Here is an 18,985-nt window from a genome sequence, read left to right on the forward strand (position 1 = left end):
TTTTTTTTTTATTTTTATTTTTTTTTTATTTAATTTCCCCCCCTCCCCTGGTTGTCTGTTCTTGGTGTCTATTTGCTGCATCTTGTTTCTTTGTCCGCTTCTGTTGTCGTCAGTGGCACGGGAAGTGTGGGCGGCGCCATTCCTGGGCAGGCTGCTCTTTCTTTTCACGCTGGGCGGCTTTCCTCACGGGCGCACTCCTTGCGCGTGGGGCTCCCCCACGCGGGGGACACCCTTGCGTGGCACGGCACTCCTTGCGCGCATCAGCACTGCGCGTGGGCCAGCTCCACACGGGTCAAGGAGGCCCGGGGTTTGAACCGCGGACCTCCCATATGGTAGACGGACGCCCTAACCACTGGGCCAAAGTCCGTTTCCCATGACAAGGACTTAATATATAAAATATATTAAGAAATCCTACAACTCAACAAAAAGACAAAAACCCCAATTAAAAAGTGGGCAAAGGATTTGAACAGCCATTTCTCCAAAGATACACAGATGGCCAATAACACATGAAAACATGCTCGACATAATTAGCCATTAGGGAAATGCAAATCAAAATCAAAGTGAGAAACCATTCCTCACCCACTAGGATGCTATACCCCCCCAAAAAACAGAAAATAAATGTTGGTGAGAATGTGGAGAAATTGGAAACCTACATTGCTGATAGAAATGTAAAATGGTACAGCTGCTGTGAAAACAGTTTGGCAGTTCCCCAGAAAGTTAAACATAAAATTACCATATGATCTGGCAATTCCACTCCCAGATGTATCTAAAAGAATTGACAACAGGGACTTAAGTGGATAATTCCACAGCTATGTTCACAGCAGCATAATTTAAGATAGCCAAAAGGTAGAAACAACCCAAGGGTCTACTTACAGATGAATGAATAAACAAAAAAGTGGTATATACATACAATGGAATATTATTCAGTCATAAAATGGAGTGAAGTACTGAAAAATGCAATAGCGTGGATGAACCTTGAAGACAGTATGTTGAGTGAAATAAGCCAGACACAAAAGGACACATATTGTGCAATTCCACTTATTACAGATTAGGAGGGACTGGAGGAGGGAAATGAGAAGTTACTGCTTAATAGATTCAGAGTTTCTGTTTCGGTGATTAAAAAGCTTTAATAATAGATAGTGCTGATGGTAACACAACATTGTAGATGTAATGAATGCCACTGAATTATGCACTGAAAAATGGTTAAAATGGCAAATTTCATGTTTTAGATTTATAATCACAAAAGAAAAAGATGAATTTAGTACTAGCAGTAAAATTTACTTAAAATTAAAAGCTCTAAAGTTGGAATCTCCAAAATACATTGCAAAATGAATGACTGCAGCTTCATTACACTAATTCCCAGTAAGGCCTAGCACTGACTAAAAATGATGCTTTAAACGATTTTTTTTTACTTAGATTTCCTCCACTTACAAATCTCCAGCCACACAAACTTTCATTTCCTTTAACAAAAAGTAGGTCATTATTTGTTTTAAAAATTATTTTAATAACATTATAATCATTGTATTTATGCAATCAGCTGAAGTACTAAGGAAAAAAGATAATGTTGAAGTAAGTTTTATCATCATTATTATAAATAACTTCCATAGGAAAGAAATTCAGAATATATGTACTCTAAAGCCAATTTTGGAAAATAATTTTGTGCCACCTGCCTCAAAAAAAATTTTTCTTCAGAGGATATTTCAATATATGAATGCTTTACAGTAGTAACTTACTATATTTTATGTATTCTAAAAAATAAATACCTAAAATACTGCATTGGCATTTACAATAGAAATAATGCAAAGGAACAGATGCCTAAATTACACCCAGCACAAATCTTATTCCCATTTTTGATCATTCAGTCCTTTTGACAACAAATGCTTCTAGTATTACAGACAAACTCGATCTTCTTTGAACTGTGTTGTCCACTGCTTTTCTGTTTCTGTCACAGTAGTTATAAATAGTTGCACAAGGATATCCTTATCTAAATTCCTGCCTGCAAAAAAGAACAAAATATGCTGTGATTATCTTATGTTTACTAAAAGGACACAGTGTATATCACAATTCTAGATTATTAAATGTTTAATGATTTTCAGAAATTATACTTTTCTAAAACTGTTTGAAGAAAAGTAAAAGATCTAACATGGTTTTATGAATGCTATGATTAAAACAAGTACATTCATCATAAGCTGTTTTAGATTTTAAAAACTGATTCTGATTGGTGAATACTGTTTAGGTAGCACATGTAATCCCTTCCAACTCTATTATTTATTTTGCTTTAGCAGCTTAACCCTTTGTAACTTACCAATAAGGACCAATCTATTTGTCCTCTCAGCATCATCTTTCCAGCTCACTGGAGTCTCCTCCAGATCATATAGCTCATGGATACCTTGGACAATTATTTGTTGTGGTTTGTCTTTGATTGACACCAGCCCCTGCTCAAAGGAGAAAGATCAATCAGCCTCAGTTCTAATTTAAAATCACAAATATAGCCATCAGTGTAAATGGGTTAATTGTTCCTATTTATTTTTAAAATGCAAATTCTTAAAAAGATGCTACTAAAATTACTTAATCCCAATTACTTGTGCATTAAAGAAATAACTTTTCAAAACCTCACCTTTTAAAAAAAGTTCTGTAGACAATGATATCTAATTATAAAGTCATACCTGTATTAAGAGGTTCTTTCAGTGTTATCACAACAAAAAATGGAAATAATGAAATTATGAAACATGTTATCAGATTCTACTAATTATTCTACTACTCTTAAGGATTTTACTTTTTTCACAGTTTTTGTGAGAAAATTTGAAAAGTTAAGATTTTGGCTATAATAAAGTAAATTGATTTTCTATAGGTTGCAATAAATAGAGGAGACAATGTTGAAATAAAGCAAAATTATATTTATCTGTATAAAGATTTATTTTGTATTATTTGCAGGACGGAAAAACAAATTATGTGATAAACCAGCTTCTATTGGGATAAAATTTATCTATTTGAAATAATGTTTCTATGCATATTTGTTATAAAATTAATATGTATATTGAAAAAGAGACAAATGACTCACAGTCATTTCAACCACACAAAGGTAACCCCTATTAAATATTGGAGGATGAGGGGGGTTTCTTCCAAGTGTTTTTTCCTGTACCAGTTTTGTTTCCTGCCTTTTAAAAAATTTGAATTTGAGTACGTAATAAGAAAGTATTTGGAAAAAATATTTAAGCATCAATTTTGTGTTACTTTTATATAAAGACTTTGAAATATTAGCTGTTATTTAGGTTAGCATTTTAACATGTTGAAATTATGCAATTAATACTTTGTAATAGGACAGAGAAGGACGGCTATTTCAATACAGTTTTGTCCCAGAATCCCCCACTGTTGTGACAGGAGGAAGGAAGAACCAAAGAAGACAACTGCAGAAAACTGTCACAAATTGAAGGACAAAATCCAAACTGGGATGGTGCAGGGTCCTGGTGGCAGCATCAGTGTAAATGCTTAAACTCCTGCTTTTCTAGGTAACCATTCCTTATCCAGTACTAGGTGTAAAAACAGTTACAGAATGAAATAGGATCATGGACTATAAATGTGCTACAGTCATAAAGAAGCAGGAGCTGGCTTAGTTCCTCTGAGTGTGAACAATTCAGGAATAAACTGGGATTTACCTGTGCTGCTCTGTAAGGTCGATCCCACATAAAGACAGCACAAGGGGTAAAGAAACCTAAGCCTAAAACATTTCTTGATAGTGTCAATCACTGTCATTCTAGTAACCCTGTGTAGTCAGTTGCTAGCTGGAAAGTGATCCAATTACTAACAGTAATATGGAAACCTTTATGCATATTTTTGGACACACAATATACACACTTGAATGGCTGATGGTTGGTTAAATATACAATCTAGAACTACTGCCTCCTTTCATGATATAAACACCCAAATTCAAGTAATAAGAATGGGTTTTCACACACACAGCAAGATTTCTTCCAGTCCTTTTTAACTTTGTATAGATTATGACAAATGTTTAGTATCTGCCAAAGCATCAAGAAACAGAAGGTTCAGCTGCAGCAAGATTTCTAATATTATTTCTCAATGAAGCTTTCTTGGAAAAACAAACACAAGGAAAATTTTATTTTTTTCTGGCAAAATATGTGTCCAGAGGAGAAGAGTTTTAACAGAATAATGCTCACTAGCCAGGTAACTGCTCAGAACACCTAGAAATAGAGCATCAGGTAACATTTCAAAGTATACAAGTTGTTTTAGCTGCAACACTAAATAAAGCTATGCAAATAAAATCATGCTTTATGCAGTGATTTCCAAAGCTCCTTTTCAGCAACAGGAATGATAAAAGAAAAATAAGAATAGACAAAGGTTATTTGTAGTAAAACCATGCTTCTGTTTAAAACCAAGTATGGTTTAATACAACAGTCAAGAAAGGGACTTTGTCCAAAAGCATAAAACTGTGAACTGCATACCGTACCTTTAGTCGTATGACCTCCATGCAGTGATTGTCCTTGTTTCTCACATTCTTTTCCCACAGGAGATTCTATACCAAGCAAAATATTTTAATAAGACCAATCATTGCTAATAACAACAAGGCAGCAGTTCATATATCTTTAATCAGTTAAAAATTGCATTCACCTGAATAAATACATTTAAACTTTCTTCCTTTGCATTTCCTGGCACTTCAAATGTGATTGTAACAATATCCTGTAAATCAAGTGAGATAATCAATAATGATTTTTTAATAGTAACATCAATACAGTCTTTAATATCACAAGTTTTAAGTTGAAAAGTATGGAACACATCACATAGCAATTTATTTATCTAACAACATATATTTTTCACTGTATTTGCTGATTTTTGAAATCAACAATTCTATTTTTACATTCTGCAGAGTTGATCAATGGGTTAGTATTTACACAGAAAAATCCTCAGGAAAAGGTGCCAGACAGGTACAATTCTTTCCAGGATTATCAGCAATAAGAGGGAACGTAACATACATGGAGTATCAACTATTTACAGAGTCAGGTACTTGAGTGTGGATTACCTCAATTTCATGTTTTCATTTACTCTACACAAAATCCTGTAGGGTAATGATAACTTTTTCCATTTTATGAATTGGGAAAATAAGGCTCAGAAGAAAAGACAACCTGGAGCCAGGAGTAAAACATAAAAGCAAAGGTATAATTCTCTTCTCTTAGAAAAATAAATACAAAGGAAAGGTTCAGTTATCTCTAACTAACCAAGCATGTGCCTAAGGGAAGAGAGTTAGTAGGGACGAGAACAACAGAAATAATGTTATCTTTACTTTCTGAGGGCTAGTGACATCATCAATTACCAACTATTTTTCCCTTCTGATCTTGAGACATCTTTTATTGTCAACTCTAAAGAACCAGAAAGATTTCCTCCAAGTCATATAATTAAAAACCAAACCTCTGTTTGCTACTGTAATCTAAAATTCCAAACATAACAATAAAAACACACAAGGACTAAGCATAACATGATAAAAGCACAAATTCTACCTTGGATAATGAGAATAAGATGCTCAGAGAGCTCAAATAGCTTGAATGAGGCAGAAAGAGCATACTAAAGGGCAGCTTTGCATAACTTCCTAGAAACTGACATATGACCCAGCAATATTACTCACAATTAGAAAATCATATAGGCTTACAGTAGAAAATATGAAAAGATCAGAACTGGCCTTTATATAAATGCACGTAGAAAATAACTGAAGGCAAGTATTAAAGACCAATTTAAGCACAAACTGTATTGACTTTGGTCTCCCCTCTTGCTAGAAATGGGAAAAGCACAAAATGCTTTCGTGCTCAGAAGTGCAAGTCAACTAAAAAATCTCAAGCTGGACTTTAAAATGTCAGACAATTAAAAGCATTTATTTTGAAATTTTAATAAACATGCTCTGCTATTAAACTATTTTTTAAAATAAGTTTAGGGTCATAATAGTATGCATTCAAACAAATGACAGTTATTTTCTTTCTTCATTAAAACAAGACTACAAATAATACCTTAAAATCCATATCTATCCAAAGTATAGCAAAAGACTGATAAATGAAATATAATTTTTCCATTTCAAAAGATAGTAATTCAACCTTTAAAACTGCTTAAAATGTGTTTTACTCAGGTGGAGTATGTGGGCTTTTAATATTGGGAATGTCTCAATATAGTCTTATTTCATTCTTAGCTTAAAGATTTAGAGTAGGAATTATTTTTGGTTTTGGCAGGCTAGAGAAATGACTTAATATTTTTCATGGGTACTACTAACTCCAACATAACACAGAAAAAGTTTTAAAAAAACTGACAATGCAGCACAGGGCTCAAGGATGGAGATACACACTTTGGAACAAGATACTTTTCTGTATCATTAAACTCTTCTTGCATTAGACAAACTGTGAAGAATTTAAAAGGTGTAAATATGTATATTCCCAGAGTAGAAGATGTGGGTCACAACTTCTAATTCATAATTTGCTTTAGTAATAAACTATGCATAAGTTGCCACTTGGGTTTTCATCTACTTTCCCAATCTCTAACCCCAGGTCATCCTTAAACAGTGAACAAGGTATTCACAAAAAGCAGAGAACTCTATTAGACATTACTAAAAGATGAAACTTTAATAGCATGCATATAATACATCCAAGGAATTACCCATTTCAGGCTTTTGTTTGCCAGTTTATTTTTCTTCTAAATTTAAAATGAACTCTCCTTACCAGTCTGCAGCCAGAGAAAGCAGAAAAGCAAGGCAATAATTCAGATAACTAAAATCAAAATAAGAAACTGCTTCTTAAATAAAACTTAGGAATAACCAGATTTGTTTCTTCCCACCTGGTTATTTCTCTCAGTTTTCTATTTTATTTTGCAAACAATCTCTTATATGCAATAACTTAATTTCTGTTTTCTTCACTTGGAAAACCCACTCTATTTATATGTTTAAATCCCCAATCTGTATCTCAACACTTCAATTCTTTGAGCCTCTTTGTCTGTGTAATATTGCAATTGTAAAATCCTGCCAACAGGTACAAAGTTAAATATATGGTATTTTCAACCAAATCAGTTCACATTCCAGGTTTCTCTATTTCTAGGATCCTCTAGTGAATCCAGGCTTCTTTTCCATTACTCCTCCCTGTTCTTACCTCTCCATAATCAATCAGTAAGGATATTCAGGGAAGTGTACTTGTGAAACAGCTCTTGATATATCTCATTTCTATACTCACTGTAACCATCACTGCTCAAGATCTTATCATATGGTATTGCTTTTTTCCTTACTTCTTCCTGTCAAAAAATCAACCAGTTCAAGGATACTTTTTGGTATGTAAGTCAGAATAGCAGTTACCTTTCTGAGAAGAGAGTTCCTGAATGGGAAGAGGCACAAGGGAATTCTCTAAGGTGTTGAAAATCTACATTTTGATCTGATTGAGAATTACACGTATGTGTATGTTTGTGTGTGCATATGAATACAAATAGGTATAGACATAGTCATTGAATTGTACACTAAAAATGTGTATATTTTACTGTATGTTAAGAAAAACACAAGAACTACCTATTCAAATAGTGTCCTTTGAGAAGCCTCAGAAGTATTAAAGCCAATAAAACCATTCATGTCTCTAAATCTCATAGCCTAGTGCCTGCAATAATATTAAATTCTGCCCTATTTCTATTTCTAAAGCTGGAAAGTGTATCAGAATCACCTATAGATCTTTAAAAAAAAAAACAAAACTGGACATGCCCCATTTACTTGTGAAATGACATGATGTGTAGGGTCTGCTTTAAAATATTCCTGCAAGGGTGATGGGTACATGTAGAATCATTACACTGTTCCCTCTACTTTTATTTATGTTTGAAAGTTTCTTTAAAATTTATTTTAAAAATGCTTCAGCAAAAGAAGTCCTGGGGGGACAAAGGAAATAAAACCGGCAAAATGTTGACAGCAACTGGGTGATGGGTACAAGGAGGTGTATTTCATTTCTCTACTATTATGTATGTTTGAAAATTTCCACAATGAACTGTTAAAATAAACCTATACATTAATATATACATACCCGAGCCTAATTCCTGGAAATTCTGGGGGGGGGGGGGGGGAGGTATTGTGTATCCAATTAAAAAAAAAAAAACCACAGATGACTGTGATTCTGATATAAACCCCTATTTAAGAATCACTGTTTTTTCATTCATTTAACAAATATTCACTGAGCACCTACTATATGCCAAGCCTCATGTTTAGCAATGAGGAAACAAAGACACAGTCCTGTCCTTAAGGAATTTAAAGTCTACTGCAAGAGAACAGCATTTCAACCAAAACTATAGGCATTATAAATGGACAGGATTATACTCAAGGTACTATGGGTATAGAAATATTGGCCATTCCAGAGGTCCTTTGAAGAGAGAACCACATTTTCATCATCTCTTAACCCTTTGTGATTCCCATTATGATGCACTTCATGCAGAAGGTCAGTAAGGATGTGCTTCAAGTTCTTTTTTATGTCTAAAGCTGAGTATGGTAAATGGTTACTTTTCCTCAAAAATTTACTGCCAAAGACTTATATTCCTCTCATTCATTTATTTCAAAGATAAGTGAAGATGAATATTCTGTTAAGACAAATTTCTCAGAAAAAGGTGCCGCAAACATGGACATATAGATCCCCATAAATATGAGTCACAGTGAAGACAAATGAACAAATAATCTGCTGTTTTCTTGGTCCTATTAAAATTACTAATGATTCAAAAAGTGAGCGATAGTTTCAAGACAGAGAAGGGGAGACGAGGTACACTGGTCACCCATACACTTTCTTCCTCCGTTTTAAGTAGAGCAAAGAATTTATCGTAAAACTCTACCATTAATGACTTGCTTAAAAGAAACATGGCCATAGTGAAAATACATTTTATTTGTTCCTATCATCTTAAATATTTACCTTAGGAATGAGAATTTTAGAGCATGAGAAAACACCTAATGGAGTTCAAATTTACAGTGCTACCTGAAGGTAAAACTCAAGTTATTTAAATAGGCCATGAATGCTTATACCAGACATTTCCTTAATCAGTTCAACATAGTAAAAAAAAGCATCCCCAGGAATGCTTTTAAGCAGTAGCTCTTTTAGAAGAGCTGATCAAAAGATGGTGAGTGAACTACAGAATGGAGAAGCTGGAAAACATGATTTCCTAAGACTATAAACAACATTGGGTCCATAAATTCCTTTTATGTATTAAAAGGCTAGATTAAATTATCTCAAAAGCACTTGAAAACTTGAAAACTATCAGCATAGTTCAAAATATCTTTTCAGAAAGCATTCTATTGAAATGCTTCTATAGATAACCAAATTAATTTAAAAGATACTAAGTTGTGGTGTTTTTTGTTTGTTTTTTTTTTTTAATGCTTTTTACCTGATCAAGATGAGGCTGTGTTGCTGGCACATACTGAAGTTTTTTCTGCAAACTGAGAACAAATGATGATAACTTTGGCGATCAATACACTTCTGACTTAACCTTATACATAGGGACACAAAGCTAAATAAGAAAGAGATTTTCAATAACTGAATTTATTCCATATTTCTAACTTTACAGTTGTTCACATATTCTAATAGAGAAAAACTAGAAGATTAGATATCTAAAAACCTTTCTTTAAAAATGTACATTCACATGCATACATATACACACAATAAAGAAAAGTAGTTTTTTAGCAACATTATTTTGGGTAGCTAAATTTGTCAGATTTTAAAAATATTCCAGTAGGTTTAATAAAGACTTAGAGAAATGTTTCTTAAGCATTTTAGTATTGCTCAAAACTTTATGAAATCTCCACGTTTCCTAATATGAAAATAATGCTGGTACCTAAAGACAGTATCTGTTAGAAAGATAAATTTTCCTTTATCAACACTTGCCCTTGAACATATCTATGTATTAAAAAACAAATAATATCCACTAATATCATTAGTTACTAGATATTAAAAGAAAACAAAAAGTCAGAATCTTAAAAATGCATTCTTTTGATATGAAAAGAGCAAGAAGATCAAAATGGCGTAACAAATTATAACCATAACAACTGTAGCATACATTTAGACACTGATGGGGGTGGGATGGGAGGGGAAAAAGGACTTAAAACCTTGCAGATGTTGTGCCTTGAAGAACAGTGAGAGGTAAATTAGTAGATTTAGTTAAGGAAAGAGAAGGGGCTAGTAAGAACAGTTGGAGGGAATGGGTCTCACTGGGGGGTCTTGGTAGGAAGAAGGTCAAATTAAATCCTTCCCAGCTGGTTGCTGAGGAAAAGATTGTCCGGTGTAGCAGCTAAGCACAAAGAAAAGTTATGCAAAGGTCTTATCCATAGTGGGATCACATTAAATAGCTTGGTCTTTAAGTGTCACTAATTAAGTGTCACTAATGCATTATAACTGCTCTTAAGCAAGTGTGGAATGAGATTACTTTAGAAAATCTGAAAAATCATGTCTTTTCTTTCCGTTCAGTATTTAATGTTGTTGGACAATGACTGCCTTAAACTTAAAATGGAAGCTAAAAGTAAAAAATTAAACAATGAACATTTCAATTAATAGTCTCAGAGTTTTGTGCCTTCATTTGTTCTTGATCAAACCAATGAAAAGAAGTGTAACCTAGTTTAGTGGATAAGTATATGCACCAGAAACCTGAAATTCATCAATCAGAATTCCCATTTGGCACATTTACTTATAATCTTGTAACACTTTTTGTTTCTACTAAGTGTGTGTAAATCTAAAATATTCTGTATATAACCCATTATGATCAGACATCATTAAGTGTAGTGATATTGGATATTTGAAGCTGATGCCAGGAAAAAGGCTAGGGTGCCAAAGGAGACTTCACAACTTTGTATAGGAGACGGCAGATCAGGATGTAACTATTTCTGCCATAAAGTAACAAGTAGGCACTTTGATAGTATGTAATTTATGAGGAATTTTTTAAAAAATCAGGAGTCACTTCATATGTAATTCAGGTATACCAAAATTTTCTATCTTCTTACTAACTAAAATTCTAAAGGCGAATGCTGATTTTGTCCAGGTACCCTGGAAATATCTTTGTAATTTTAACCTTATTTATTACTCAAAAAAGGTGTTATAACTGAAATAATTAGCTCTTAAATAAGAAAAAAGATGAATTGTAGAATGACTATGTCACTTACAAGTTGACCTGTGTTCCAGTTTGCAAACTGAAAAGGAGATAACTGCCTTGCCTACCCTACACTACCAAGTGCTGAAACAATCTCAAACAATTTTTTTTTTACACAAAGTAACATGAATTTAAAATCCAACTTACAAGGTAAAAGAGGCCCAGAAAAACACTATTACCATCTTCACTGGCTACTTTAGATAGTCTTTTTTTTTTTTTTTAAGTGTGAACAACACTAAAGACTAAGAAAAAAAAAAAAACTAGTTAAATAAAATTAGTTTCTAAGGACAAGGCTCAAGCAAAATTAGAAAACTACATATATGGGAATAGGCATTAGGAGTCTCAAATATACCACGATCTACCACTCCTATTTTTAAGCAAAACAGCTCCACCAACACAAAATACCCAGAGGGTGTCCATATTCATGCTCTTGTTTAGACACATATAAGACTTCAAAAGCTAATCATGTCTAGAAGTAACTAATCTTTCTTCCCTTCCTAATGAAAAAGATGCCTCTTGGAAAGAGGCAAGAAACTGATCCAACAAAGGGAAAGGATATGTTTTTGTAAACACCTTCAGCTAAATCTTTCTATGTATTTCATGCATTTTCCCAAAGAAAGAGTACATAGTGGTTGACACAGAAGTTTTAACAATTAGATGACCATTTATATTGTAATTTCTATAGGAAACTGAATTTTAATTTCCAAACAATTAGCAAAACTTTAAAAAACATAACTCATTAAGCATGGTCCTGCTTGCCAAAGAAATGACAGGAAACTTAATCAAGTATGCAACAGTGTAAAACTGTTCCTGTCACCATGCAATGAAAGGTATATTACAATAAAAGTGAACAAAATATATAGAACATACCTTATTCCAGAGAGACTGTCAAAGGCATGTAGATCTAATACACTAGAGAGATCAACTCTATAAGGAAGAAAACTAATGTGAACAATGTGAAATTCTGTGAAATACACACTTCACTCCCAAAAAACAAAATATTTCAAGGCTCTTTGGCCAAAAATGTAGACATAATGATTAATCAGTATATTATACTATTTTTGGAAATACTAAAAATGAAAGGCAAGAAACAAAAATGCTTATAATACAGACATTTTTATACATAAAATTTATCCTTAAATTTCTAAGAGCGGACAGTATAAGATCAAGACAGAAAATTACTTGGTTGTTATTATTTCAACAAGCTGTAGGGTTTGTTTGCTTGCTTGGTTTTTACTTTCAATTGTCTTTTTAATTTTGAATCTTACTTTACAAGTTTTTAAATACATTTTTATGGAAAAAAACCACTTAATGGAAATTATTTCAAGCAGCAGCTAATTACTGAAAAGACTGACATGAGGAAAACAAAACAAATGGAAATAATAGCATAGGTATATTACCTTTGGAATTTTGGTATTTCTTTTACTCTACCTCCCACCCACCCCCCATGATATATTTTACCTAATGTTGTAAGAAAAGAATATGGGAAGACAAGCAACCAGTATATACATATTGATTTTCTCTAGGATTCTTATCTAGATTCGAAGAATGTGGTTTGATTTCATTTTATTCAGAAGGGGGTTGCATGCACACTGATACTTCCCAGTTATCTGAATAAACATTATATTTGTTAGCAATATTTAATGGTAGTTACACCTTATTAGGAATGCAGAGATTCAAATTAGATGAGAATAGCATATCATGATTAGCATTAGATTTGGTTAAAGTATATAGAAATAAATTATAAAGGCTGGTGAGTGAATTTCAATTTCAATGTAAGCCTACAAAATATTAGAGGACAGTCATTTGATCTATAATCAAAGCTAAAATGAAAGAATGTTTAAAGAAAAGGACAATAGTAAAACAAATTTCAAAATTAGATTCCAGGAGCTTGCCAAACATTTATTAAATTTTTTCACAAGGGCAATAAAACTTTGTCAAATTCAGTTTTTTAAAAAATGTGCAAACAAGTAAGAAAAAAAACACATCTCCTTTGACTATGACTGATGGGCTGTGCTTGCTTTGTTCATTCTCAACAGTCTGCCATACACTTAGTGTGGCAACAATAATCTGTTAGATTATGAATGCTTGCTTTGGCACGAAGTGGACAAATTCCCATCTTATTAAAAGAAGAACACTCCAAAATTTTATATTAGTAGACTGTAACAACATTTCAAACTCTGGACATTCTAGATGTGCAGAGTTGGGAAAATTACCAAGCAAAGAAGTAAATGTTCCTTGAAGAAATTTTTGAATATTAAATTATACTAATATCCCAAATGCCTTAACATTAAACATATTTCCTTTTTCTCCCTCACCCCCGAGCATTTGCAAATATTTATATTGGTAGTTACAAATGAATGAAAATTTCCTCCAAATTTATCATCTTTAGCTCAGGAACTGCTTAAAATTTAATAAAGCTTACACATGCTAATTGTGTGAACACCAATATTCAGTTTTGAAACAAATGCTTTGAAATAAACTACAGTTTCACACTAACAAAGTCCTTGAAGATATCTGTCATATAAATAGAGAAAATTCTGCATTATACACAGATTCTTTTGGTACTTCCAAGAGTAAGACAAATGACACTATACAGAGAATAATAAAATGACAAAGCTTCTCACTGTATCTCTCCAGAATCTCAATAGAGAGTAAAATGGTATTAGAAGTCTAAATTTCTATATTAAAGTTTCTATGAACTTTCCCCTAATCTAGTACAGCCATGAAAAATAAATTTCTCCCCTCATCCAAGGCATTTGACTAGAGAACCATGGCATCAAGTGGTATTTAATTGTCCTCCTTGAAGAAAAATACATAAGATCCTTTCTCAAAGAATAATAAAGAAGAGAAAAAAAAAACTTAAACCCAAAGACTAAAGCCATAATTTTTTGACTGAATGAGAGAATGAAGCAAACAAAAAGGGGGAAGAAAAAAGTTTAAAAATTCATCTTATCTCTAATTTCTTCAACAGTCTATGCCAGGAATACGTAATCTTTTCCTTATAAAGGGTTACTTTCAATTTTCCTTATGTCCAAAGTCTGCTTTAAGGATCTTGTCAAAGACAGGGGACAGGGAAATGAAAAGGGAAGGGGCTTTGGTTTTCCCAAGTGGGGAGTGATGTTCTGCTGCCACTCTAGGAAAATTGTCTATTTTTTTCTGGTGATTCTCATCAACAGGGTACACCTAATCTACGAGTTGTAGATACTCTCCACTACCTTGTTCCTGGACTCTAGGACTACATCTATGAATGCCTCCACCCCAGTTGCATCTCAAACTTGAGGTTTACAAAATTGAACTAACTGACTTTTGCAAATCCACCTCTACCACCTCCCACCCCAAACTTGCTCCTCCTTCCTATAACTAGCTTCAAGAAAGCACCATATTCAACCCATCTCCCATGCTTCATAATGCTTTTAAAACCCTTCACTGATGCTCTGCTGCCTGTAGTAGAAAATCCAAACTACATATTCTAGCATTCAAGACTCCACTCTTCAGCCATACCTCTTCTCTCTACTACATATGTGTGCTAGCCATTCTAAAATATGCACTGTTTCCTAGAACACAAAATCTTCACACGTCATTCCTTATTGAAAAGTCATCCCTACTCCATCTGGAAAATTCTTATTCATTCTCCAAGACTCAGGTCAATGATCACCTACTCAGTCAAAAATTCCCTGACTCTCCAAAAAGAAGAGTTAAGTAGTCCTTCCTATCTCTTCCTGTTCTTACTGGACCCTGTGCATTTCATATCCTTGTTAATATTTAATGGATTGTTTTTTGCTTGTTTGCTTCTTTCTCTCCTTGAAGGCAGAGTTTTCCCTTATTTATTGCTTTAATCCTCAATATGCTATAAAATGCGTGGCAACTTGTAGAACACTCAATAAATAGTTGTTCAATTGCATAGTTTAATAGTGACCAATTAGATTTTGTTTTTCCTCTATTCTGTGTCCACTTAAATCTTTCAGATTAAAAAAAAGTCGAGAAAAGATAAGGATGGTATTTCTAATCTTTCACTCCTAAAATCATTAGAACTTCCATTTGCCCTTAAATCAAGTTTTATCAATAAAACATTACTATATCTATATGCCATTCTTATTCCTTAATCTTACAAGGTGAGCCTTTTTCTACATAGGTTTACACCAGTTTTACTCTTGCCAGGGACCTTATAAGCACAAAGTGCTAAAGAAATGAAATAAAACAGTAAAACAAAACTCCACCAGAACTGATTTTTTGCTAAGAACCAAATCTCTACTTTTTAAACTGGAAAGCTTGACTTGCTATGCCTCAGGAAATTTCAGAAATTATTTAATAAAAGATGTTTGGTCCAATAGTAAGAATTCTGCCACAGACATGATTTTCACTGAAAAGAATCCTAATCCAACTTCAGTCTTCATAGCAAAGAAGTGCTATTCAAAAAGTCCCTAGATTCTCAGCATATAATGGTAAACACCGAATACTGAAGAAAGAAAAAAGGAGCATCTGTTCACTTGTTCATTTAGCCACTTGAAGTAACAAAAAATAACTGAATGTGAACTGGTTTATAATAATAAAACAAATGTTAAAAATGTGAAATCATGACATGATAAATAGTTCAAGATGAAACTTTTAAGCAAGACATAGATATTTCCAAAATGACAACCAGCAAAAAGAAAAGTTAAGCATGATAAATCTAGGCACCTTTAAAAAATTGATTTAAGATGTTTGCAAATATAAACTGAGTAAATGATATTATGAAAGAATCAAATCTATTCACAGATACTTTTAAATGCTTATTTAACAATTATGTGGTTGTCTGTCATTTTGGAAGGAAGAGTAAAATTCAATAGAAAGAAGAGTGAATGACTCATGGTATAAGTTAGGTTATCAGAAATTTTCAACGGTGGAATTTGAAATGCAGGGAGTACGTCTGGTATATGCTTCTAGAGGACTTACACTAAAGGCATTTTTCTGGTACCCCTGCCAGCAGAAGAACAGCTTCTGAGAATGCATACCAAATTAATCCCCCAGCTGTTCACATGCATATAAGCAGCTGCGATGGTCCTGCCTAACACTTATGGTAGTCTGTCAGCACCTCTAATCTCTGCCATAGCAGACAAGCCACTCAAGACAAGGCTTCTGCTGCACTTCCAAGGAAAGAATCTCAAGAAGGGAGTGTGTGGCACTAGACTGCCAGCTGTGAGCTTCAGAGCTGCTGGCTGCATGTTGCTGTGTCTATCACCTGCTGAGCCATTCTTGCCAGAAAATGACCTTAACAAAATACGTCTATACAGAAAATTTCTGAAATCATAATAGCAGTTAATGGAAAACAGAGTTCAATCTACAGAAATCCATTTTACAGATGTTTTAAGAGCACATCTATTTTATAAAGTAATGTATACCTATACAAACATAACAAAAAAAGAGAAGAACCAACAGAGACTAGAAATCAAAATTTATCAAAAAAGGTAAAAGTTCTTAATATTTTACATGATACTTTTTTTCAACTATGAAACACTAAGGTGTTAAAAAATATTAAAAATCCATTTAAATACCTCAAATTAAGGTAAGATTCCTAACAGTATAAATTTTCAAATTTCTGTACAAATTACCTTCTTGAGTGGTAGAAAGCCTGTTTTCTTTCTTATTAAGCAAAAGCAGTTACACAGTATTATTACTCTCCAGTTATAGTTACAAGAAAGTAAAACAAATGTGATAACTAATTATGCTAAACTTATTTATCAAGAGCACTCAAAACAACATTTTGGGGTTTCATTTTTAAAAATGCACCTGCATCTTTCTTATACTCAGAATCAAGAATATTTATCAATCATTTTAATATGTACTAATAACGAATTTAGTATTAACATTAATAATTGCTTTCAAAAGTACCTTGACCTTTGTGTTTCCAAAATTTTTCCTAATCCATTTATTGATCTGAAAAGATGAAGAGAAGAAGGTAAAAAAGTAAATATTAACTTATAAAAAACACTCTCAGGGCAAATTATTTCTACAAGAGGAAGTAAGCATATGCAAATATATTTGGAATTGGAAAAAAATTAAAACTAGAAAAACAAAATTTACATTTTTAGTAGCAATTATTCTTTTCCTTCAAACCATAAGCCTGATATATTCCACTTAGGTTAGTTTTTAAGAAAATGATATGTAAAAATCTGCTGCATGCAAATCAAAACACAATGAGATACTACTTCATACCCTCTAGGAGTGATATAATAATAAAAATTGTTTTTATAAAAGGAGAATAACAAGTGGTGGTGAGGATGTAGTGAAATTGGAACCCTCATATATTAATGGAAGGAATGGAAGGTGGTTCAGCAGTGGTAGAAAATATTTGGGCAGTTCCTCAAAAAGTTAAACTTTGGATGATTAGTAATCGAAGAAAATGTGGCATTGGTGTGGAGTAAGTGGCCATGGTGGCTGTTGGGTGTGGGGAATGGGAGGAAGAGATGAGATGTGGAGGTGTTTTCGGGACTTGGAGTTGTCCTGGGTGATGCTGCAGGGACAGTTACCGGACATTGTATGTCCTCCCATGGCCCACTGGGTGGAATGTGGGAGAGTGTGGGCTATGATGTGGACCACTGACCACGAGGTGCAGCAGTGCTCAGAGAGGTATTCACCAAATGCAATGAATGTCTCATGATGATGGATGAGATTGTTGCTATGGGGGGAGGAGTCGGGTGAGGGGAGTGGGGGGTATATGGGACCTCATATTTTTTGAATGTAATATTAAAAAAATAAAGACAAAAGAAAAAAAAACAACTATAATGTGGACTATTGACCATATGGTGCAGCAGTGCTCAGAGATGTATTCACCAAGTGCAAAGAACGTCCCATGATGATGGAAGAGGTTGTTGTTATGGGAGGAGTGGGGCAATGGGAGTGCGGGATATATGGGGAATTCACATTTTTTAATGTAACATTAAAAAAAAAATAAAGACAAAAATAAAATTTAAAAAAAAGTTAAACATTGGGGAGCAGGTTTAACTCAGTGGTTGAGTGCCTTCTTCATATGTATGAGGTCCTGGGTTCAATTCCCGGTTCCCAATTAAAAAAAAAAAGTTAAACAAACATAGAATTACCATATGACCCAGCAATTATACTCCTAGGTATATATAAAAGAATTGAAAACAGGCACTCAAAAACAGCTATACACATGTTCCTAGCAATACTGTTCATAATAGCCAAAAGGTAGAAACAGCCCAAATGTCCATCAACAGATGAATGGATAAATTGTGGTATATGCATACAATGGAATAATATTCAATCAGTAATGAAGTACTGATACATGCTACAATGTGGATGAACCCTGAAAACTTATTCCAACTGAAAGAAGCCAGATACAAAGATCACATATTGTATGCTTCATCTCATATGAAATACCCAGAATAGGTAAATCCACAGAGACAGACAGCAGATTGGTGGTTGCCAGGGGCTGGGAGTGGGGGAAAAAGGGAGTAACTCCTTAATGTGTAATGGGTTTCCTTTTCGGATTATGTGAGTTTTACCTCAACTGAAAAAAAAAAAAAGAACCATAATGGTCTGTAATTTATCAAATTGTCTCTTCTAAATTCTCTCCTGGTACTCTGATACAGGCTGGCAGAAAGCTAGTTAATAGTCAATATTTCTGAGGTTAGAGATCCAGCTTGGATAATCAATATGTGTACAGTATACAAAAGCCAAGTAGCAATAATTATTTATTTTTATGTTGAAAATGTTTGCGAAAGAGATTATGTTCTCCTTTCTAGCAATCACAATGTTGCATAAGATTTTGAAAAGAGAAACAAAATGTAGAAGACCATTGTCAATAGGAGTGAAACTAATGTCCATTCACTGCTTTTATTCTTCTAGAAAGTAC

The 18,985-nt window shown here is 33.5% G+C and overlaps 1 protein-coding gene across 1 annotated transcript in view; it reads right to left on the reverse strand.

The window, feature by feature from the left end:
• Positions 1-1,107: 1,107 nt before the first annotated feature.
• ZNG1A (Zn regulated GTPase metalloprotein activator 1A) overlaps positions 1,108-18,985 on the reverse strand; it is a 49,172-nt gene continuing 31,294 nt past the window's right edge. Inside the window, exons 9-15 of the mRNA XM_004459393.4 lie at positions 17,002-17,046; positions 12,001-12,057; positions 9,379-9,430; positions 4,627-4,695; positions 4,466-4,531; positions 2,306-2,435; positions 1,108-1,996 (exon numbers count right to left, since the gene is read on the reverse strand). Coding sequence (XP_004459450.1) covers positions 1,890-1,996; positions 2,306-2,435; positions 4,466-4,531; positions 4,627-4,695; positions 9,379-9,430; positions 12,001-12,057; positions 17,002-17,046 — 526 coding nt within the window. The 3' untranslated portion in view covers positions 1,108-1,889. The remainder of the gene's footprint in view (positions 1,997-2,305; positions 2,436-4,465; positions 4,532-4,626; positions 4,696-9,378; positions 9,431-12,000; positions 12,058-17,001; positions 17,047-18,985) is intronic.

This window comes from Dasypus novemcinctus, chromosome 8 (genome assembly GCF_030445035.2).
Source record: "Dasypus novemcinctus isolate mDasNov1 chromosome 8, mDasNov1.1.hap2, whole genome shotgun sequence".
NCBI classification, from domain to species: Eukaryota; Metazoa; Chordata; class Mammalia; order Cingulata; family Dasypodidae; genus Dasypus; species Dasypus novemcinctus.